Source organism: Lepisma saccharinum, chromosome 1, assembly GCF_977018435.1.
Source record: "Lepisma saccharinum chromosome 1, izLepSacc3.1, whole genome shotgun sequence".
NCBI classification, from domain to species: Eukaryota; Metazoa; Arthropoda; class Insecta; order Zygentoma; family Lepismatidae; genus Lepisma; species Lepisma saccharinum.
In genome coordinates, this window is record NC_139229.1 from 104195158 (window position 1) to 104220185 (window position 25028).

The window sequence follows — 25028 nt, forward strand, 5'->3', positions numbered from 1 at the left end:
ATTAGGTGATAAATCAGGTAATTACGGACAATGAGTCATTAATTTGACATTTTTACTGGACAAAAAAATCAACAGTTTGGTGTGCTGAGTGGGAACTGGCATTGTCATTGTGAAGAATAATGTGACGATTTGGGTTTGTTTTACGCAATTCATTGATGACTTCTGGCAAACAAATTGTTGTATACCACTCAGCATTTACAGTCCTTCGATCTTCTGAAGCTATTCTTGCCACATGTGCGGTATAACCAAAGAATTGCTTGACAGCACTGCTCGAACAAACACCGTTTGTTGGTTTCGGCTCACTTTGAAACACCCAAACAGTGAATTGCTGTTTAGTTTGAGGTTCGTAGGAATAGATCCAAGTTTCATCCCCTGTAACGATGTAGAACACCAAATTTGACTTGCCTCGGTTGAATTTTTTGAGCATTTCTTTACACCAATTTACATGAGCTTGTTTTTGAGCTTTGGTCAAGTTTTGCGGGATCCAATGGCTTGAAAGTTTCCGTACGTTCAGACGACCATGCAAAATCGTATGTATTGCTTTCATGTATATGTGCAAGGATGCCTGAATCTCACGGTATGTCACATGCCGATCTCTCTCAATTATTTCGCGCACAGCATCATCATTACTGGCAACAACAAACGTGGATGGACGACCTTCACGAAATTCATCACTGAGAAATGTGCGAGTACGCTGGAATTTGGAAAACCAATTGTATAGTCACTGACACTGCTGGCTTGTAATGAATACATTGACTTTCAATGGAATTGTTACAAGCTGACAGTGTCCGTGACTGTACACAGTCCTATTGGATGGTGCTTCATCCCCAAAAGCCAAATGAAGTCACTCGATGCATTGTTTCGGTGTTAAACTACATTTGAAATCATAAAAAAAACATTTCCCAAAATATTCACTAGAAATTTCCATTTCTCACACGACACCTACTTCAAACTGCTGTGAAAAATAAACGAATAGGGTTAAGCAAATAATGAAAAATAATTTAAACACAAAAATTGGTCTATTCTTCCGATTTTTATAATAGTGGAACACTAGCCGCCACTGTTTGTGGTAGTTTGCAGAAACTTTTCCAGCAGCCCTCGTATATCCCGGCTCTACGTGCCAGCAATGAGCTTGTTATTCCTTGAAAACTACACATTATATTATAGCTCTGTCTATTTTGTTCATTAGTATACATATGAAGGTATGACATATTCAAATTACAAAACAATGTATTCATTGTTACTATTATTAACAAACTGTGTTTGAGAAAGTTTTTAGTGTCCCTCTTGATATTATGGGATAGATTTTTAGAAAAGGGCTGTAACTCCTCAACCACTACTTTTTTTTCCATATGTAATGGTGAGAACAAAGGAACATTTTAATATTGTATGCCAGTCCAATGGAGACCGGGGGGCAAAGGCCCAAATTTCAAAATTTTCAGAAATTACGCAACATTTCGGAATACTGTAATTTCAATATTTTTTTTCAAAATTGAGGTACAGGCATTACATATCCCCAAAGAGTGGTCTTTGTCGTGCATCCATTCAACATCTATAGGGCGGAAGCTAGAAGTGAAATCCTGAAAATTGTTTCTGTAAGGTGACAATATTGCTATTATACACTATTGAAGAACTTCAAAAAGATCTAAGATCCATTAGTTACGTGAGCAAGCTTCTCCCAAGAACTGGCCGGGTGGCTTCTAACAGCCGCTTCGGATATTTCTTTTGTGAGGTTTTAGATTTTGCACGGTTTTAGATTTGTGTGTGGACAGAATGACTGCTTTTATAGCTACAATACGGGTTCTTCAATAAGTGTTTTTTACCATAACCTTTAACCTGTATCCTCAACTAACACTTTCTTAACGTGAGACCATGTTTGGTGCCTAAGAATACGCATTAACCTGAAGAAGGAGGCAGTCTTGACCTCTGAAACGTTGTTTTGATCAGCGTTACTCTCACACGTAAGTAATTGATCTTAGATCTTTTTAGAGTTCTTCATTATTTAGCTGTGAGTAATACGCACATCACAATATGTTATACACTATTACTCTCACATGTAAGTAATTGATCTTAGATCTTTTTAAAGTTCTTCATTATTTAGCTGTGAGTAATACGCACATCACAATATGTTATACACTATTACTTTTTACACCGAGAAATATGTCTGTTTTGATCAATGAAACCTACCATGGTTGTAGGAATGTACCATTGCTGCAGTATTCACTTTGGTACCTTGTGGTGGCCAAAATTTTTTTGAGAAGTTTCAATTTTGTTCTTTCTTTAATACTAATTATTAGGGGGTACAACATATACATTTCAGCTTCGCTAATAGCCCTGTTTTTCCAAAGAAAAACAATGCCAATTTCATATCTCTGTGACAATTAGTTCAGGAGCTATGATTTGTTTAAAAAAAAATTTTTTGCACTTTGCTTCAAGTTTGAAAAACACGTGCTTGAAAAGGTCCCATCTAGAGAGACTTAATGAAATTGTGCATGAGCTGTCCCTAAATTTTGAAAACTTTACAGTGAACCTTTCCAAAGACTGACTGTTGCTCCAGAAAACCATGAAGCATACATGAATAATCTAATAAAAAATATGTACTTCACATACTGAAAGTATAAAATCTTAGTACAACAGGTACAATCTCTTACACCCTCACGCGAGTCTTGTCTGCTAAAGGTTAATCACACCAATGAGGATGAGTGATGATAGATGAAATTGATGAAGAGACACTCGGAAAGAACAAGGTCTGATTTGAACCATGGTGTTGTAGCATGCTGTGCTAACCACTCCACCACAGAAGTCACCTTATATTTATGTATAGTGGAACCACAATCAAAAAGGCCAGTGCAGACTCGCGGCTCCTGTGCACTACTCCTGCATGGAGGGAAAGGGCAGAGTGGAGCATGCTTGAACTGGAGAAGGGAGTGGTGCATGGAGACTTTTCGCCAAAGGTTCTTTTGTGGTCGCTCTATAGTACATTAATAGCTAGTCACTTTAGTAATTGAATATTATTTACTTTCAGGCAACAAAAGATGCTGGTCAAATTGCAGGGTTGAATGTGCTTAGAGTGATTAATGAACCAACAGCAGCTGCATTGGCGTATGGAATGGACAAGTCTGAAGACAGAGTGTAAGGAATGACACTTAAAATATTAAATACTGTGATTTATTTGGTTGACATTGATCAAATGTTATCAATATGAATTAAGGTTAATCTGTTACTTGGTGGCCAAGCACATTTGAGTTGACTTGATCTTGCTACCAATCATCTGTGAGTATACCTTCATAAATTTAATCTAACCATCGTCATCACTGCAATTAGCCAAAAGTGGCAGAAACATTACAAACGTAATGAAAAATAACAAATACGGTTAAGTTGGGACTGGAGTATCCTCACCTGCTTTGACAGTCTTAAGTGCAAGAATTAGAATGGGAGGCACTATTAAGTCCTCTTTATTTATTAAAACTAAAATATTAAGTTACTTACGTGAAATTTAGAAGATTTCGTACTTCCGCGTTGCACAAATTAACGGTTCAATCCTATTAATTTGTGCAACGCGGAAGTACGAAATCTTCTAAATTTCACGTAAGTAATTTTAAACCGCGTTTACCGCAACCACCATGAATAAAATATTAAGGCTGTTCATAGCATCAATAAAGCATAAGTTGCACCAGACACAAACTTGTTTTCGAACAAGTAATGCTACCCTTTGGCACCTGCCTTTACTTTCCTCATGCTTGCACCACAGCGCGTTGTTTTCTCAGATGCTTGGGAAAATTAGGGTATAAATCAGGTGAGTTTAAAACAAGGGAGCTGTTTCTCTGTCACAATGAGCAGATCTAGATTCAATTAAAAAATCTTGCATCTGATATCCAAATTTCAAATTGTCTTTTTTTTATCCAGTCCCACGTTAGTATTGGATATCTCGATCAGCCCATCTCCAGGGTAACAGTTCTTATGTATGTCTATGGGGGAATGGTCCTGTCTTTGATTCCTGGCAGAAACCCCAAAATCTCTGTGTTGACCCAGCATCATGAGAACAATATTGCCAGCCTCTTTGCCGGATTGGTGTAACTTAACATTAGGCTGAGCCGAAACCTATGCCTGTATGTTTTCTTTTTGTCTTTCATGAGGCTGCAAGAAATCCTGCATGACATTTTCAGTGTAACTTTGATATTATGCAAATTTGAACTTTATTAGGCTCTTAAGAAAGGAAAATAAAGCAAACACAATACATGTACTGATGGGATAAAGCTCATGCAAAACATACTTAAATTTCTCTTGATTTAAAATGCAATAATTTTTATAAATAAAAATAGCAATAAATATGGTGTAGAGTAATATACAAAATACTTAATCTTATTAAACCGTAAATAGGGCCATTATCATTAAGCTGTAAATAAACATGGCAGCTGATATTTTCCAAACTATTGTTAAAAAAATTGCCAAAGACTATAAAAACTATTTTAAGTTACACTGAAATAGTACATCCAGATTTAATCAAACTGTTCAAATGTTTTACACAGTCGTTATCAGGAAAAGTCTTTCTGCAAAAAAGGATGTATATCTACGGTGCCAAAAACATACAAGCAATTTTCATCTTTTTAAAAAATAAAATAGTCAATTTAAATAAAAATGTATCACAAAAGATATTTTTTTAATAAAAATCCTGATTTTTATCCACCCTGAAGTTGATTCATATAATTGGAGTGGAATACTTACACAATAATATTTCATCTACTTTCCATTGTAACAATTTTCAAGCATCGTTCTCGGTAAGAGTAGTAATCAGCTTTGGTATGGGAACCAGTTCAAAATGTTACTGGCATACATGCTACAAAGCTATAGGTCCCAGTTTCGAATTCTACCCATGCATGGATGGGGTTTGTTCTTTCAATTCACCATAGTTCCTTATCGTCGCAATTAACGTCACAGTTAGGCAGAAAAGAGAGATAACAACAGAAATAGAATAGAATTATGGTGGTTTCTGCTCTAGCAAGTTAGATAATATAAAATATATTACTCTAGGGATGTGACGAAGCTGAAAATTTACCGATGCCCTCACCGATAATTTTTGAAACCGATGCCGATATTTAACCGATTCCGATACATAAGATTATTAAACAGAAATGGGATGTTATTTTCAGCATGACAAAAATAAATTTGCTATGTACATTTCTATTGCATATCATATGTATATACATATATATTCTCAAGAGATGCGAATGTACATTTGCATCTACAAAATGTTATGTGAACCTTTAAGAAGAACATGGATTCTCAAGAGATTAAACATTAGTACACTAGCAGTTCTTTGAAATGCAAAATGAATTCCTGTTCTGCCAGATTCAACTTCAGAAACACGAGATTTGGAAGCACTTCAGGAAGGAACCTACTTCTTCTATTATCGCAAATCTGTTCAGCAACACTGAACACTCAATCACCGAATACTGATGCAGCAGGTATGCCCAAGTATTTTCTCAGGACTTGCTTCAGGTTTGAATATTCATTTTTGAATTTCCAATACAACAGCAGATCTTGGTTCAGCAATGTACCGTTTTATTTCCGATTTATAGTTAGGTTCATCCTCTGAATGAGTTTGCAATAATTTTATTACAAAAAAACTACAATAATGACGAATCATAACCAAATTTTCAATAAATCTTACAAAACTAGAATATAAAACTTATTAGAAGGTAAAAACTCTAGTATAATCTGTACCGGTTTAAAAATCGGATTTTTGCCGATACCGATGCCGATGTGTCAATTTCGGTCGATTTTCATACATCTGTAATCGGCTTCGGCACATCCCTATATTACTCTATGCATTAACTATGTCACTGAACTTACAGCTGCTCTGCGGATGTCCGAAAGGGCCACAGAACACAGTATATACAGTAATTGTGATTATTTACCATGATTAATATTTTTACATGCTGTGATGTCTGTATTTTTCGTCTCTTAATATTATTGTGTGGAAACAAAATTCTGAGCATGTTGTAATGTTAAAATCCTTTGAATGGTAATTAAGTAATGGTATTTGACAAGAAGAATTGTAATTTTTGTTGTTTTCTCTGTAGGATTGCTGTATATGACTTGGGAGGTGGAACGTTTGATATTTCAATTCTAGAAATACAGAAGGGTGTATTTGAAGTAAAGTCTACAAATGGAGATACATTCCTTGGTGGAGAAGATTTTGACAATTTGCTTGTAAATTACTTAGTTGCAGAATTCAAAAAAGAGGTATGTGCCTTTTTCCAATGCACCTATAGCTTCATATGTAATGATGTTTATTTTCTTTAGTTCTTTTCACTAATTGTGACACACTTTTTCCTACATGAAAATTAAGAAGAAAATTCAGTTCCTAGTCACTCTTCTCACATTGAAAATTAGTTGAATCTGTAAGCTTGGATTTATACTTTTTTTTTGTTAGGGATGCAGAGCTGCTATTTTTTCTCACACCGATAATGTACTAATAACTAAAATAATTATAACTTATATCATGCTCATCTAATAAAAAAAAAAAGTAGAAAATTGAAGAGTAGAAAGTAATCCGAATGATTCATTCACCTTCTTTGGATGGATATTATAAATTTTGCAAAACCAGATATCACAATTATACATTTATATTCCTAACACTAGGTCTATGCACATGCCGATGTATCATTGACTGAAAGAATTGTTTCAAATTGAATTAACCGTATGAGCCAGTATTTTTCCAAAGTTAAAGAGTATTTCATGTGGATCACATAAATCCCTTAGAGCACTCCATCCATTGAATTGTCTGGGAAATATGTGTAATTCTTACTTTTGTTTTGCACCAACATTTGTGACAAGTAAATTTCATAACTAAATTGCTGCCGTTTCAATATTCATTTTGTGTCATCTATTGGGCTTGTGTCATCCACATCCATCCATTTCATCTTATCACCATTCATCCTCATCTTCACAATTAGTTAAAAGTGGCAGAAAAGTTATGTGAAGTAAATCAAATCAATCAATCAATTACATACTGTATATTCTGAACACAACTTTTAATTGTTCCCTTCTTCAACTTTTATTGTCAGTAGAAAATTTCAGAAACATCTTTGTCCCATCTTCACATAAAATTAAATGGGTAGATCAGATTAGATCTTATACTTAACCATTGAAAACTGGCTGAAAATTTTTGTACTCAAAATAACCGTAAGTTTTCCCTCTGGTTCTTTCTTCATGTAGTGTGAAACAGGTTATTTGTCCAGTCTTTGTGTTATTTCCTCTTCACGTTTTAATAATAATAGAAATGACATATATGTAGCCCTCTAAGTCAGTCACAAAATCCATTGTTTATTACTTCAGCATTGGAATTTTACATACTATTATTTTCTTACTTTCAGATTGTTTTCTCTACATGATTACACATTTCCTGTAATGATTTTGTTTGCTTGCTTGTAATTTTGTGCCTCTGTATTAAGTATGCAATAATCGTTGTATATGTAAAATATACAATTTACTTTCTTCACAGCAAGGAATAGATGTAACAAAAGATCCTATGGCAATGCAGCGGTTGAAGGAGGCTGCAGAGAAAGCTAAAATCGAACTCTCCTCTTCACTTCAAACAGATATTAATTTACCGTATCTGACCATGGATTCTTCAGGCCCAAAACATATGAATCTCAAAGTACGTATTTTGCTAGTGTAATGGTAGTTGTAGATTACAAGAGTTGAGCATAGTATAATCTTGATCAAGATACCTGTATTTACCAAGATATTTTTGCTCGGGTTCTGCGCAGAATTATATAGTAGATGAAAAGTGTATTTTAGACACAGTGTCGCCTCAACATCTTATGCTTCCTGCAGATATATAAAGAATAAGAAATATTTTACACAAAAAAGGGAAGGAAGTTCTTCATTACAGGTCTTGAATGTAATCGTTCTTTAGTAGCATGCAGTCTTAATTAAATATTACCCGTTGCTTAGTTTTATCTTACCTAATCTAGCACTGTGTAGAGAGTACCTATACTCTTGTCTCCAAGTGTTTCTGCCATTGAGCTCTCTATTCACCACTTTGGCAATATTGTGGAAATTAAAGGAATAAATATGGTTCAATATAAACCTTTATGCTACAGTAAATAACATCCATGTGCAATGATGTGTTTATTTTTCGTCTCTGAAGTGTGTTGTGTTGAACACCAATACTGAGCACATCTTGCAACACTAATGAACCTATATTGAGGCATTAGGCATCTAGTTTGATCTATAATTTTGTTTATTTCTCTGCATTTTCCAAATTCTACACATTCTGTACCCACAAATTTTATTTATTTTGTTCTGCATGTGACGGTCTAGTGCCTCTGAGTTCTATGTGTGTGTTTCTATTCGTGTATTTATTTTGGTTCTGAACCTTTTCTGTGTCATTTTTGTGTGAACTTTTGTTACCTGTCCTCTTTCTTTCTGCTGCACTGGCAGCGTAGAGAGTTGAATGATCAACTCACCATGATCAAATCTTGTCATGAAGAGGTAAAAGTGGCAAGAAAGTGATGTAAAATAACAAAAATCAAGTGCAAATATGATGGTTACCTCGTTTTTTATGTAGGTATTTGTTATGAACAATTGTAACTTTTTTTGGCATGTTTGGTGATTTTTTGTATGTATATTTTCATGACCAAAATCAGGTGGTGGGGTGGGAAGTATTGGTTTAGTAATTATTGATACCCGACAATATTTTTCTGGTAACTGGATATGCACCAGAGTATACCAAAATGATGGACATTTTTGTTGGTTCAAACCATCAAAGGAAATGTACCAAATATGCACATTTCATTAATTCAGCGCCAGTTGAAAAATGAATTTGAAGCAAGACTGGTAGATTTAAAAAGTCCTGTAGCTATAGCTACACCGTAATAATTTGTTCAGAAAGAATCAACAAGAGCTTTTGGCATCAATGGTGACATCAGCTCAAGTTTTATTTGCTCTGCCATAACTAATATGCATTTTTTTATTTGTTCTCAATGATTTCTTGTGTGAATAGAGATTAACGATTTATACATTGTAGTTTGTAACTATGTGCAGTGATGCTGGATTATTTTTCGTCTCTGAATGATGTTATGTTGAAATGAATACTGAGCACATAGACTGAGTAATCTTAGACATTAAGTATCTTAATTTAATGGCTGCTAATACTTCGAAATTAGTACAAAACAAAACATTATCCAGAAGTGTAGAGTATCTAGCCATGTGAGGTTGTGTTTTGTATGTGTATCTAGGGTAAGCTTGAAAAAAGTTCTGGGAAACCAGGACGAAACTTCACAAAAAAAAATAAAAACCACTGAAAATAACTTAGATTATTTTGCAACTATAAAAAGTGGTAATGCAAACCTTTAAGAATAAAACATGGTTATTATTTGATGAATTATAAAAGTATATACAGGTGGATAAGGAAGGTGACATGGTACAGTGGTTTTAAACTTAGATTACTTTATATCTTTGACGCAGATAAGGATGACTGAGGGGACAAATTTGTTACAAATGGGAGTGGAATTGAATTGCAACACGCATTCTGTTACTTATGTCAAGAATGTTAATGTTGTAGGTGCATCCAAGTAAATATTGTAATTGTAAAGAATGTACATAGTAAGTGGTACTTTGACACATGCAATGATGTTGCACATGTGCAATATTTTTCGTCTCTTAAAACTGCTGTGTGGAAACAAATCACTGAGCATGGAGGTACCAATTTTTATTTACCAAACTGCTGCTGACTTGCTTTAATAAATTGTTTGTATTGAGAATTAGACATCAATGTGTGTGAGGAATAATGTGTATACATTTTGTTATCTATGCTTAATTTGAATGAATGGTATGAATTATTTACTATTTTTGGATACTTGCTAACACCCTACTGTGATATCCTGCACAAAACACTTCTTTCAAAATATTTATACTGCACAATGTATTAATATAATGTGAAAGGTATATATTATTTTTAAAAAAATTCTTTTACCTAGTTATCCAGAGCAAAATTAGAAAATCTAGTCGGTGATTTGATCAAGAAGACAGTTTCGCCATGCCAGAAAGCCTTGCAAGATGCAGAAGTCAACAAATCTGATATTGGAGAAGTTATCTTGGTTGGAGGAATGACAAGAATGCCAAAGGTAATTACCTTATTTTAAGTGGTGTGTTCTTAAGCCATTTCCATATTTCTCTTCAAGAATGAAGCAAGTTTAAATTAAGTTACAACAATGCTTTAAAGGTGTGAAAATTTATTTGGCAATACGTGGAAAAGATGGGGAATTCCTTCTGACAAGATGAGTTGGGGTGGTGGCTGGCTTTTGGTTGGATAATTTTCGTTATAGATGTTTAATAACCAATGAATGTTTGTCATTTGTGGACAAATTTTTAAGTTTTTAATGTTATATTTTGCAACTGGCTAGTAATAATCTTTTATAATGAAGCAACCATTTTTTTTTTCAAATTTGTTTCCCCATGTATGTGTGAACAATTTTAAGGTTAAAGTTCATAGCCAGTAGAGGGGGATGACAGAGGGAAGGGTTCATAAACCTAGAAGTTGCTAAGATACCTATAGTTACAACCAAATAATTAAATTCGTGTTTGGGGAATAAAAGATGTGGTTGATAAGAATAAAAAGTAAGCAAGTTACTGAGTTTTTCCATGAAATTTAATAGAACCTCTACAAGTAAGTTTAGTGAAAAAAGTTAGTAACTCACTTACGTCTAATTAAATAATCAAATAATTTAAGATAGGAAACAGTGGTTCAAACAGTCTTTCCTGCATGCGAATATGGATTTGAAAGTTTGGACGTAATTTCGAAAGTAAATGTCTTATTTATCTATTTATCTTTTTTTGTTGTTGATAAGAGAACCTTGATATTCGGTACTTTTATCTGAATCATCATATATAAGCAGTTGACACCAAATTTCACCTTCAATGTTTTATTTGATTGCCTATATTTCACTTGTTTTAATATTTTAAGAAACTGGCATACTGTGTTATGATGACAAACTTTGTCCGAAATTCCACTTTTCATCATCGCCAGCAATGGCTGAACCTCTGATAAAGAAATGTGTTTGATTGCCGCAGTTCCTATACATTTTTGACAAATGTTGTGACTTATCAAGCTAAATGGTACAAATAGTGGCCAGTGTATTCATGGATAGACCCAAGATTGTGATGCATAATGTCTTTCTTCACATTATCACTTTGATATCTAAACCTATTGACGTTTTTTAAAAATATGTATATAACTTGTTCTCATTGTCCTGATGTTCATTCAGCTTGCACCACAAATAAATTTGCTATGTACATTTCTATTGCATATCATAGTCTCAAGAGATGCAAATGTACATTTGCATCTAAAAGAAGTGGTTATGTGAACCTTTAAGAAGAACATAGATTCTCAAGAGATTTGACATTAGTACACAAGCAGTTCTTTGAAATGCAAAATGAATTCCTGTTCTTAATGTTGTAAATTTAATGCTGGTAGATTCAACTTCAGAAACATGAGTTTTGGAAGCACTTCTGGAAGTAACCTACTTCTTCTCTTATCGCAAATCTGTCCAGCAACACTGAACACTCGTTCACTGAATACTGATGCAGCAGGTATGCCCAAATATTTTCTCACCACTTGCTTCAGGTTTGGATACTCATTTTTGAATTTCCAAAACAAAAGCAGATCCTGGTCATGTGGAATCGTTGGTTCAGCAATGTACTGTTTTATTTCTGATTTTGAGGTAGGTTGATCCTCTGAATGAGAGTTTGCAATAATTGTATTACAAAAACTCTACAAATGATGAAGAATCTGTTGGCTGCAGAAAAACTATCCTGTTCAATATACACTCAACTCTGTTAACTTATTTAACAATGTTGTTATTTTATTAAGGAAAAAAAACTTTTTTATTTCTTTAAGTTTTTCTGTTACCTGCGGTAACACCGGTTACATGCACGCCTCTGCTTTTGATGTATGTGCTACTCAACTGTTCTTAGGTAGCGGAGTCAACAATACCTTCCCCTACCACTTACCACTTTTCTGTGACTCTTGTTGACACAGTATGCCAGCCAGCATCCATTAGAGTTCATCTTTAACACACACAACTTTGCTTTATTCTTGCATTATGCAATAAAAATGTGGCATTAAAAATTTAACCCTCTAAATTAATTTTTCAGCAAAAAAAAAAGGGTGGGTTTCCCCCTCAATTGCAATGAAAATTCCTTTTGCTTGATATTTTCACTGAGTAGTGTGTGAAAAAGGATAAAAATTTGTCAGTTAGTCATGGAGGATGAGGGGAGGCGAAGACTCTAAGGTTTCTTTGACTTTTTGCAATTACTGCATCTCCATGAATGTGTGTAGTCCATTTTATGTACATATAGTTTAATCAGGGGGCAGACCTACAGTTTAAAGTGGTATCTGAATCACCATGTGCCTCCTCTGAAACCCTTTGATAATACTTTACCAGTGTACCATTAGGGAAGCACACAGCTGTTTGAAATCTCTTGTCGTATGTTTATGTAATCTGATATTTCTTTGAAGTTCTGTATTTAGTATAAGCAATAAGCAAACACCAGTCTTTACTTAGAACTAGAGACATGCATATTTTGCTTTTGACAGAAATATGAAATATCATGCTGTGATGTTCATTTCCCATGTTTTTAAATGGTTTGTACATTTTCCTACTGTGCTTTATGAAATGATGCGAAATGAACTGTAAAATCCAAAATAAACTTAAATATGAAATGTAAGTTTATTTTCCCATGCAATACTTTCTGAAGTCTGAATTATCCTGTGAGTTATGCAAAATCATGGAGAAAACGTTATACTCTAAAAATTTGGGAAGCAAAAGTGAGCTCCTTTACACAGGAATAAACCTAACACCCTGATAACTACATAAATGTGCTATTCGAAAGGAAATGTTTATTTTGTGTAATATGTAGTTTTAAATCAATTTGGGATTATATTCACCATTTTAATAGTGAAATGCCATTTTATATACAACTTTTGATCCAGAAATGTGCCCAGTTTTTGTACCAAAATCTAGATCTTTTATTCACCATAAATATGTGGCCCTACTTTTAGTGCTCCCAGCTTGCATTTTGAAAATTCAAAATTTTGTAGAAATAACGCATATTTCATATCCCATCCTTACTAAAAATATTGAACCACCTCTACACTGAAAATTAGCAACTTGGAGAATATGCAATTGCTTTATTTTTCTAGGTCCAAACCACAGTGCAGGATATATTTGGCCGCCAACCAAGTAGGTCTGTGAATCCAGATGAAGCTGTTGCTGTTGGTGCTGCAGTCCAAGGTGGTGTGTTGGCTGGTGATGTCACAGATGTGCTTCTTTTGGATGTCACTCCCTTGTCCCTAGGAATCGAAACACTGGGAGGAGTTTTCACACGGTTGATATCCAGAAATACAACCATTCCCACAAAGAAGAGTCAGGTGAGTTTGTATTTCCTGTGACTCTGATACTCAAGATTACGTTTCTTCTTATTTCAGGGATGTTTAAGGAAAGTTCCCCGTGTACTTTGCACCATGCCATGAGGCATATATAGGGGGATTGGGGGGGCACATTCTTCAATCTCAGCCATTTTGGAGGTGGTGTGATCAGCACCATGCTCCAGCTGCCTTCACCCTCCAGGGTTGCCCCAGGTGCCCATTTATTTGAGTCTTGGTGAGCCCCAGAGCTGCTGTGTTGATAAGCAGGCCCGTAGTTAGGAATTCTTAGTAGGGGGGGCAAAGTCAATCCCAGAGGGGGCAAGTTTTTAATATATTGTCACATTTGCAGATATAGCAGGGTGCACTTGTAATGGTCGGATTGACCATTACTGGTTTTGGTATATTGTATTAATTAATTGCTGGCCAGCTACAAGGTGTAGAATTCATGATGGTTGCGGTAAACGTGGTTTAAAATTACTTACGTGAAATTTAGAAGATTTCGCACTTCCGCATTGCACAATTTAATGGTTCAATCCTATTAATTTCGAAGATCCACTGTCTTCATTCACAAAAGGGTACCCCAGTGGATCTTCGAAATTAATAGGATTGAACCATTAAATTGTGCAATGCGGAAGTGCGAAATCTTCTAAATTTCACGTAAGTAACAAGGTGTAGGGTTAAGTAATATGTTTCCATGAGTGTACTTTTATGTTATTATTGCATGTAAGTGTATGTGCTTATTGCAGTGTGCTTTACTGGATATTACATTCCCCTGTTTTTTATCTCCCCAGTTGGTCTTACCAAAGACCGTTGGCAGTGGAATTTTTCCAATGCTACGGGGTCCACGTCCATGAACATTTACCCCGACTATAAAAAAAGGCCAGTGGGTTTTATCAAAAAACAGTGTTTCTCCATTGATCGACGAAGAGGAACGTCTCCTCAGGTTTAGTCCACTTTTGGTGGCTAGACTTAATATAATAATGTAGCATTTGGTGTAAGCCAACCCTTGTTGGTGTCCCAAGTCCCCTTTTAGAAAAAGCTTTGAATATGTGGATATTTCCGCATTGAATAATTGATGCCCATAAGAAAGAGTAAAGGCGTAAGGAGACGCATTTGTTATGAACAGAATATCATTTAAGCTGAGGGTAGGCCCGCAGAGATAGTTATGCTAACTCTGCAGTAAAGGAAGTGCCGATGGTGTAAGCCATAGGTGCGCAATTATGTTGAATTAAGGGAATTGGTTGATTATGTAAATGCACACATAGAAGCAGTATGTAACTATGTGTATATATATAACAACGTATAATAAACCAATATATCCTACTAGAAATGTTATGATTCCAAGAACTACGGTACTGTCCACTTAAAACCAGTTGTTTATTCACTTGCTGTACATGTGTAAACGAACCAGGGTCTAAAAAATATAAATTGTTATGTGAAACCCCCCTTTTGTAATTCCGGCGCAAATATAATCTGCTCGCTTGGCACCCAGGGTGAGGTGAAAGGAGAGATTTGAAGGATTAAGGCAGGAAGTAATCCAGAGGGCCGGATAAAACAAGGGATAGGGGGGCTGACGCTTTCACACACTTGACCCCCTCCCCCAAAACCAATAAGTAACAGGAAAAGGATGATATCTTGAAACTCCAACGAACAAGAATAGTTCGAGCAACATCAAATAACAGTATTTTGAAAATTACCTTTCCGGGCTGCCAAAGAATACAAAGATAAAGTCTAGTAGGGACTGTATGTACTCGATATTTACAGGTCGATAATGTTAATAGACGATTAATATGTACCAACAGCTTTGAGCCTCTCTGTAGAGCTGATTAACCCTTAGTTTGCCGCCATAACACATATGTTACAAAAAAAGTACAGTCAACTCTCGATTCAACAACCTTTCACAGTTCCCGGGAAAAGGGTCGTTATTTCGAAGGGGTCGTTATTGGAATTTGCCCCAATTTTCTGCTTAAACTGAGCTCAAACGGACACAAAGATGCATAGGAGATGGTAACACCATTTATCCTGGTAGTTATACAACCTGTTATGCACAGGACGCGTGTTGTGAGAAGGAAAATAGAACATGAAAACGTTTTCACAAAAAATTATGTTACTTTCTTTCAATTGTGCACAGTCGTTGCTTTTCCAGGAAATTCTTACAATTATAGTTCATGAGAAAGCCGTTTGCACCGAGACCTATGGAAAGGAAAACAATCTCTCGCTTATTGAAAGCGAAACTCGAAGAATCTTGACACCAGTTACACTGGCGCCAGCAAAAGTCGGGAGATAATCGGGCAGAATGAATGTTGGATTTTATACGTGTCTAGTGGAGCATTGTCTGTTACAAAATTAACTGGTAAGATAAAAAACACGTTTTCTTTGCTTCAACCAACTCCATTCACCCTTCCCCATTCAAGGGAGCAGTCCAAACTCCTTCTTCGACTTGCATTGTAATCCAGTGTGAAAAAGGAAACTCGCAACTTGCGATTTGTCTTCACCCAATGCGTATTCTAGGATGTCATTAAACAGCGTCCCAGTCGAAAGTCATTTAGGTTTGGAATTGAATTTCACTTTAAACTGTATATTTAGTCCCGATTAGCCAATCAGCATAAAATGAACTGAAAACAAGCTTTATGAAACTGCGCACTTTTACATGTCAAAATGGTAGATTGTTATTTACTCTCACGTTAATCGATGATTTAATGTTGGATTTGGGAGTATTCCCGATGTCAAACACCCACTCCTCCAAAAGTTTTCCCCTTGAATAATGTCTTTCTAATCGATCTCAGCGACCATTCCTACATTGAGCACTTTTTTTTTCTTCGCATGAATGGTTCTGAAGAAAAGCGGATGTGAATTAAATTTACAGTTTTGCTTATCAGAAGGCGCAGAACACGAAGTTGTTTTAACTCTTGTTTTCCTTTCTGGAGATCGAATTTCGTTATCGTCAAATGAAAACAGCTTTGCGAGATTCAAAACAATAACATTTTTCTTCGCTCTGGATGAGTCATTGCTGTTATCGGCAAGCAAGAGCTTTGCGGACGCTAGACAAAACACTGGCGCCAGCTGCATCGTAAAAACAAGGAGACCGGCTGGAAGTTCGAGCAACAGGTGGCGGAAGAGAAAAGTCCCAGCATTTTAAAGATAACGAAACTGTCGAAGACGGAACTTTTAACAGTAGTGTAAAGAAGAAAGAAATGTCCCTTGCATTACGTTTTACCATGCAACAGACAATAATACGGGTAATATTTCCTATGCAGACAACAGCATAAAAATAGACCTGAATTCTGCAATTATCAACATTGCCGTGCACACCAGTGGCGGAGAATAAGCTGGGAAAAAGGGAGGAGGGTTAATTTTTTTATTCTGTTTTTGTTCGTTTTCAAGAATATATCCAGAACTGGTTGCCCCATTTTAGACGTTAAAGGAAGAGGGGTGGGTCCACTTCCACCCTCGCCTGTAATCAGCCCGTGTGCGCACACGAGCAAGAAAATCGCCCCTCCCCCCTTTGCTGACAGGAAAAAGGGGAGAAGTCAGTCAGCCAACGGAACACTTTTTTGGCAGATAGCAGATATTACGACACAATTAGGAAAACGTATGAAGTGGGGAAACGGGAGTTATGATGCACGTAAGATCGAAGTAAACTTTTGTGGAAACCTGGATGACAACGCATTAAGCGGGTTGACGATCTTTAGTTCGCCTATGTGGCTTTGATTATCTCTAACAGTTTCGCTTTTTTATGAAGTGTTGCAGGGAACAAAGAACACGTTTTGAATGAAAGCGGTTACCGGAAGTTGTCGGCTACAAGGCCGAAAGTTGCTCACTCACGGGAACCTGCTGAACTCTAGGTCAGAGCTGGACAGATGGGCCAGACTTCCAGGCGCCACGCATCTGTATTTTCGAACATTCCTGCGATCTTATCTCTCAAGGTGGTGTGTTTATCGATGAAAGAGCTTGACCTGCCATACACATTGGCAAAGACTGCAAGTCCAGCAGTCATTTCGCGCTGCTCCCCCCCTCCTCACCTGCGAGTTTTCAGCAGCTCTTAGGACAAGGAAACAAGTCAAGGTCGATTTAAAATAACATCCAAGCACATTCGATCTTCTCTTCTCGCGTATCGAAGAGAAAGCATAGCAAAACAAGCCTGGCACGTTGGGTAGCGGCCGTCGGGTGCGGGGTAACATTGGTGCGCTTGAGGGAGGGGGGGCAGAGGTTAAGTGCTATTGGATATCACTCAAGCATGGTGTGGTGGTGTCTATTTTTAGTTCAGACCCAATTGTGAGCGGTAGAGCGCTCGTGAAGGGAATGATGGGGGGGAAAAGAAACGCATTTTTCGGCCGATTTCCTTCAATTTTTCAACTTTTTTTCCAAAATTTTCAACTTTTTTCTAAATTTTTCACGGTTCCCGGGAAAAGGGTCGTTACTTCGAGGGGGTCGTTATACCCGGGGTCGTAGAATCGAGAGTTGACTGTATGTCCCTTGTAGCCGCTGTAACACATATGTTACAAACAGCTTTAGATACAATTATCGAGGGTTTGCCACACTTATATTTGTATATTGAGGTTGAAACACTGACAGTTCGTTCGGGAACATGTTTTGCAATCATGTTTCGAAAATTCCAAATCCCCCCACCCCCTCCTTTCTTGGAATATGTCACGTGTTTGGGCTCACCCAAACACGTGTTCGCTCTTCAGTTGACAGACACAATAAATGCTTGGTATTTACGATGCTGTTTTCCTCCAAGCTTCCAACGCTGTGATTTAGTACTGATAAGGCACACATTCTTCTTTGTGTTTAGACCTGGTGATCGAGCTGAAGTAGTGGCGGGGATTAGGGGGTAGGGGAAGGAGAGTGGGGATTGGATGAGGTTTGGCATTGTCAGCTTTCTGTCGCCTCTATGTTAGAAATGCAATGAAGCTTGACGATAGCCAGAGGCCAAAAGCATGAGTCTAAAGCGTGCGTCTATCCAGAAGTATAGACAAAAGAAAGGATTGCAAAGGCTCCGTCCCTCCTCTGTTAGGACTAACAAATGCCTCACCATAAACACTTCGTATCATATAACAGCTCATCGATTTCCCTAACGCACAAACGTTTCCTTCCGGACATATTTCCACAAAGAGCCGAGTCAAAAGGGAGAAATAGATTCACAGTAGCTACACAAGATGCAAGTGCGAACGAAAAAAGCAAAAGTTCGGGTTTTCTCCCCAAAGCAGCTGGAGAAGAGGGGGCAAACTCCACATTTTTATGATTTTTTCATTGAAATTCGGGGGATGCAGCCCCCGCCCGTAACCCCCCCCCCCCACGGTTGGGGCATCCAAATTTTACATGGTTGCATGCACTGATGTTCTGCCTGCAAAACAAAAGTTATCCGAAGTAGATTGGTCCCATTGTGTCAATTATAACAATTTTATGAATAATATGCAAATTGGCTAAAATTCGCTAGAGTTTTAAGTTTTGCCTTATTATTCAAATTGTATTGCACCCACGAACATGAATCAAGTTTCATTCTGTTGTGGAAGGTCCATTCTTTTAAAAAAAAGCAAAAGTTCCGGTTTTCTACCCAAAATAGCTGGAGAAGAGGGGGCAAACTCCATATTTTTATGATTTTTTCATTGAAATTGGGGGGATGCAGCCCCCGCCCGTAAACCCGCCGCGGTTGGCTCATCCAAATTTTACATGGTTGCATGCACTGATGTTCTGCCTGCAAAACAAAAGTTATCCGAAGTAGATTGGTCCCATAGTGTCAGTTATAACAATTTTATGAATAATATGCAAATTGGCTAAAATTCGCTAGAGTTTTAAGTTTTGCCTTATTATTCAAATTGTATTGCACCCACGAACATGAATCAAGTTTCATTCTGTTGCGGAAGGTCCATTCTTTGAAAAAAAAGCAAAAGTTCCGGTTTTCTCCCCAAAGTAGGTGGAGAAGAGGGGGCAAACTCCAAATTTTTCTTTTTTTTTCATTGAAATTGGGGGGATGCAGCCCCCGCCCGTAACCCCCCCACGGTTGGGTCATCCAAATTTTACATGGTTGCATGCACCGATGTATTGCCTGCAAAACAAAAGTTATCCGAAGTAGATTGGTCCCATAGTGCCAGAGTTGTTACGATTTTTCTCCATTATGTATACGAATTCAAATTTCCCGCTCAAAGCCTCGGCGACACTGGGCTTACTTTTGTCAGACCGTGCGGCGTACTAAGGGTTAAGGGAGCCTTTTTTTCATAAATCGTGCTTCATAATGTTTCCCTCTAGTTTCCAGTATGCACAATTTTTACGCACAAAGGAATCTAATGAGAATCCAACTACAAATTTTGTCGCTTTTTAACCAAAATGTGAAACACAATCAAATTTTCATAGTGTTTGATAATAATTTGACCAACTAAGCTGTTCTACATCTTTCACCAGCCGACCTCTAGGGTGGGATGGTTACACAACACACTACGAAGCCAAAGGTCCCAGTTTCGAGCCTGGGCATGAGTGTTCTTTGTGAGCAGAGGCGCAACCACTGGCGTACGCTACAGCCCCCTTATAAATTTTGAAAAATCTACAATTTCAAGTATATAAAATCACCATAAACGTAGGAAAACCAGAGTGGTAAATTAAAGCCCTATAAAATTATCCCCAGTTGACATTTTTGAGAGTGGAAAGTTGTAAATATACGATATATCTTATTGTGTATGCCCCACCCCCACTAGAAAGCAGTCAGGGATGACAAATTTTGAAAAACATTAGGTTCTTATAAGTTTAAAAAATCTCAAATTCTCCCTTCCATGTATTATGATATTAATATGCACCATACTCGCTATTCTAAAAATATTATTTATTGATTTTAATACGAAAATATATAACAGTAATAAATATAATAATAACACGACAAATTCTTAGGTTCTAAAAATCACACAAAAAGGGGTTAGAAGTCGGTGTTAAAGCATTTGTGATGGAACAAATGATTTGAAAATATGATTATAAATAAGTATTTTTCCAACACGTTCAATTTCCATCAGCTAATACTGGAAAGCAAGCACACAACTGTATTTTTGAAAGACACAAAATGCATCATGAACATAATTCTATTTGTACATATGACATGTATTACTTTCATGCACGTACAACATATATTTTATTTATGCAACATGGAACGACGTAAAATAAGAAAATACATAAGTATGCAACATGTTAACGCTAAATTGTGTATGCATTCAAAGTTTCTTTAATATATATATTATTTACGAGGATACATTAAATACATTACATAATCAATTCATCCCCCTCATAACAAATCAACAGTAAAAATAATACAAATTTTGTCTCCTTTTCCTCAAAAGAATTATTCATGCATTTGAGACAAAACGTTTTAGCAGCAACAGTCTGAAGTAGCTACATATTTGGTGTTACTTCTCTCTCGAGTAATTTAGAATGCATTACCGAAAACAATCAGATTGGGACCAAAGCGAGCAAGAAAATTTTTAGATCCAATTTTTTCAAACTGAAAATAGGGTGCAAATAATTTCAGAGGGCACCATGGCATTTTCTTTAACACATTTTTTATTTCATTTAGACCGTTTTGGCCCCATAGCTATGGCTCTGACACAGCAGACATTGCGAGCGAAGAGAGCAAGAAAATTTTACGAAAATGTGAAATCAATGGGGGCAATTGACCTGTGTCCCCCCTGCAAGTTCCCTTGGCCGTCTGGAAGAAAAAACTAATTCCATCTTGAGTATCTCCGTTTGTCCTACTATTCTTAGATGCTGTTAGTCTTGTTTTTTTACTTAAAAGTTTCCCCTCCCCCCCTAGAATGGACTTCGTTCAAGGTTGGGAGTACAATGCTCCCTGCCCCCCTGTGGTTGCGGCATTGTTTGTGAGTGCCTCTTCATCAATTTCATGTCATCACTCATTGTCGCGATTAGCTAGAAGTAGCAGAAAACCAAAGCTAAGTAACAAAAATTAAATATCCATTCCCTCTCTCTACTGCATGAATCGCTATTACTAAATGGTAGACTTGGGAAACAAAAAAATTAAGTAGTTCAAACTTCATAGCAACACATCCAAGAATATCATCCAAACACATTAGGCACCTTTAATATAAGACTTCTCAAAATGTCATAACTGTTCTAGATAGTGAAAATTACGAAATAATTTCCCGAAGTCTGAATCAGGAAGGGACCCCCCCCCCCCAATCCCAGTAAGACATTATTCGGAATCCCACACACCTCATTAAATCACAAAATCAATAAGTGTCTTTGTTATGTTGCTAGAGTAATACAGGATATAATTGTAAAGATTAGTGAGAATACCAGGTAGGAATGTGTTCTGTATATTTCGCAGGGGGGGGGGGGCAAAGCAGGCTCTCAGGGGGGCAGTTGCCCCCCTCTAGCTACGGGCCTGTTGATAAGGCTGTAAAAATTCTGACCTTAGATCACCCACCTGAGAGTCAGACAACCTACCGACTAGACCATCGTGACTCCCTCAGGGATGTTTGATGTTATTTTAGTGAAGGATACATTGCATTCTGGGAAACTTTAACGAATTTTATTAACATATTCAGTAGTTATCATATGCCGACTGTGCTAAAAATCATTATAGAGAGGAATACAACTGTGTGCATCAGTGTAGTGGCCAAATTTACTGGCGATGACATGTTCATAAGGTTATTTCATTACATTAGAATTGTAAATACGGAGAAACTAGTACTCACTTTTATCCGCGAAGCTGTTTTTTCTTGTTTTTCGATTAATTTCAGTGGCCACTGCCACCATCCTCGTTGGAACTTGCTGCGCTGTTGAGTACTAGTTTCTCCGTATTTATATACTACCGCGTCTCTCTTTTCCCAATCATAAATTAGAATTGTGTTTTCACAAGACTTTTGGTACATACTAGAGTACTGCATTGGACCACTTTTGCTCGAAAATACTAGATCGAATCTCCCATGCTCGAGCGTAATTTGCTCGAATATATAGAATATCAAATATCTTTTTAATGGGATAATAATCGTACAAATATATGCGTAAAAATCCATCCTGGTAGTTTCAGCTCATAATCATCTATTCATTTTCATATATTGCTATGTGTTGTCAAGATGGACTAAATTACATTTTAACATGAAAATGATGACTACGTTCCCTTCAGTTTCAATTTCAGTGCGTCTTTCACTTCACGATCCATGTTTGAAGGCCTAATACTACAGAAAAATTAGGGTTACACGTGAACTGGGTTTCGAACGTATACTGATTGTTTTGCCTGTTCGAGCGAAATTCGCTCGTGACGTCATGGTGATCGAAGAGCTGTCAGTTCCTAATGCTATCTAGCATCGTCCGTATGAACTATTTGCCGGTCGAGCAAAAAACTCATTGCAGCACTCGAGTACATACAGTCAGTGTTGTCTTTCTTAAAGTATCGCAAGATTCAAATAAATGCTTCATAAACAACAACGGTGTCATCCATGAAAACAAAGAATATGATTTTTCCTATGACTATAGTAATACTACCAAATTCATGTTACAAGTTGAGAGTTTTGAACAAAGTCACTTAAAATTCCTCTATATTCATGCTTTTATTTAATAATGCCAATATTCTTCTTAATTTCCCTTCTACTTTAAATATATGCTGATTTGGTGATGCATAATTTTGTTCATTTGTACAGAGCTTTAAACACCAGAGCTACCTGGTTTCTCCATGATTTGTTGTATGATGGTGTTTTTTTTTTATTACATGGAAAGGTGTTCTCAACTGCTGCCGATGGTCAGACACAAGTAGAAATAAAAGTGCATCAGGGAGAAAGAGAAATGGCATCTGACAACAAATTGCTAGGTCAGTTTACTCTGGTAGGAATTCCTCCTGCTCCTCGTGGAGTACCACAGATAGAGGTTACCTTTGATATAGATGCAAACGGCATTGTCCATGTGTCAGCAAGGGACAAGGGAACTGGAAAGGAACAACAAAGTAAGTACACTCTGTAATCGTAATTGTTTCTTTCACTTCAGCGCAACACTTGACATGTGTCACTTGGGAATGACCCAATCATCATTTCACACTGTAATACTGTGACAAGCTGCAGAAGTCTACATTCGATTGGTGAAATCCTCAAGTGATGTCATTTTTTTCACTTAATTGTGAACTCTCCCTCGGAGTTCATATCGGTAACATTTTTTATGCTTGTTAAAAACAACACAAAACAGGAATAGCACGATAAAAAAAATACTTTTAGTTTTTAAGTTTTTTAAAATAAAAATTTAGTGTTTTTTATCGTGCTGTTGGTGTATTTTGTCTTGTTTTTAACTAGTATGTTGCTGGCACGTAATGTTAGATGTTTTTTACTGTCATATTTTTTATACTCTTATGACTGCTTATCATGATCCCAATACATGGGCATTGTGGTTAAGATTGTACAGAATTGGTTATAAAGAGTGTGTTTATCTTCTTTCTTTCTACTACAATTCTTTGGTCTGATAACTTCAGTAACTTTTTTTATTACAAAATACCAATGAAATCCTTTGAAATTTTTAAAACTTTTCCTCTTACTCCATGAATTATTCTGTCATTTTTTCCCCTAATTGTTAGTCTAATATCAGTTATGTACCAATAAGCGATTTTGAATCATTTTTAGAAACACTCATTTTATAAAAAAGGCATGTGCGACTTACTTACATTGTTACAATACAATACATATAAGTACTTAAAAAGAATCCTATAAAAATGATTACTTATGGTTCGTGAGTATATGTTTTATAGAAAACACAATGTTTCGAGACTCAACTGGTCTCTTCCTCAGGTGCACTTCTTGGCTATCGGAATTACTTCATGCCTACGTCAATTTACACAAAAGAACAAGGAATAAGGTGATAGTAAAAGATCATGGTTAAAAAAGGTATTTGTTAAAACTGCCCTTTGTGCACATAAAAACTCACTTTCTCACATTGCCAAGCATGAACCTCAAACCTAAAAAAACGACCATAAAAACATGTCTCCCATTACACGTTAAAACCCCACCTCAAGCAACGTTGTCTACATGGTAACTGATTTAGCTTCTCGCTGAATGCTGGAAGTTGCCAGACTTATTTAGTGCATAATGATTACTCTATATTCACATATTGTTCATCACTTTTGAATATTCACTTGTCATAGAAATGTATGAAACATGGAGTGCAAAGTCCAACGACACATTTGACATGTCCAATATGAACAATACACCAGCCTTTGTGTTGTAATGGGCTACCAATCTTCCTTAGGTGTAACACGAAATGATGGCATATAGTGCTGAGTGCTTTCCCATCCAAATTCATGCTAGGAGAATGAATTTTTCCCTCGGAAATTCATGTGGCATATGGATGAGACGGGCTGCAGATTTTCTAAATTTGTTTTCAATGTCAGTGGAATCTGGTTATACTCTTGTCTCGATAGATGTCAGAACTAATGATGTATCCACGGAAGGTGTTCAAGCACCAGACAGGCTTTGTCACCAAATCTGATAGGTTTACCTCTAATAAATGGCTTGTTGGAATGTTTTCCATAGAATGGGATCACAGACTCGAACATAGGTGAGCTACTGAACAGGCACAAAATATTATTACAATAAAATAAAATATAAGTTATAAG

At 36.6% G+C, this 25028-nt stretch overlaps 1 protein-coding gene across 1 annotated transcript in view; it reads left to right on the forward strand.

Annotated features, from left to right (window-relative positions):
• The window catches only part of Hsc70-5 (Heat shock protein 70 cognate 5), a 41236-nt gene that overhangs the window by 10931 nt on the left and 5277 nt on the right, over nucleotides 1-25028 (forward strand). The window contains exons 6-11 of the mRNA XM_083135657.1: nucleotides 3026-3132; nucleotides 6084-6246; nucleotides 7508-7663; nucleotides 9990-10136; nucleotides 13214-13441; nucleotides 23153-23375. Of these exons, the coding sequence (XP_082991783.1) occupies nucleotides 3026-3132; nucleotides 6084-6246; nucleotides 7508-7663; nucleotides 9990-10136; nucleotides 13214-13441; nucleotides 23153-23375 (1024 nt within the window). The remainder of the gene's footprint in view (nucleotides 1-3025; nucleotides 3133-6083; nucleotides 6247-7507; nucleotides 7664-9989; nucleotides 10137-13213; nucleotides 13442-23152; nucleotides 23376-25028) is intronic.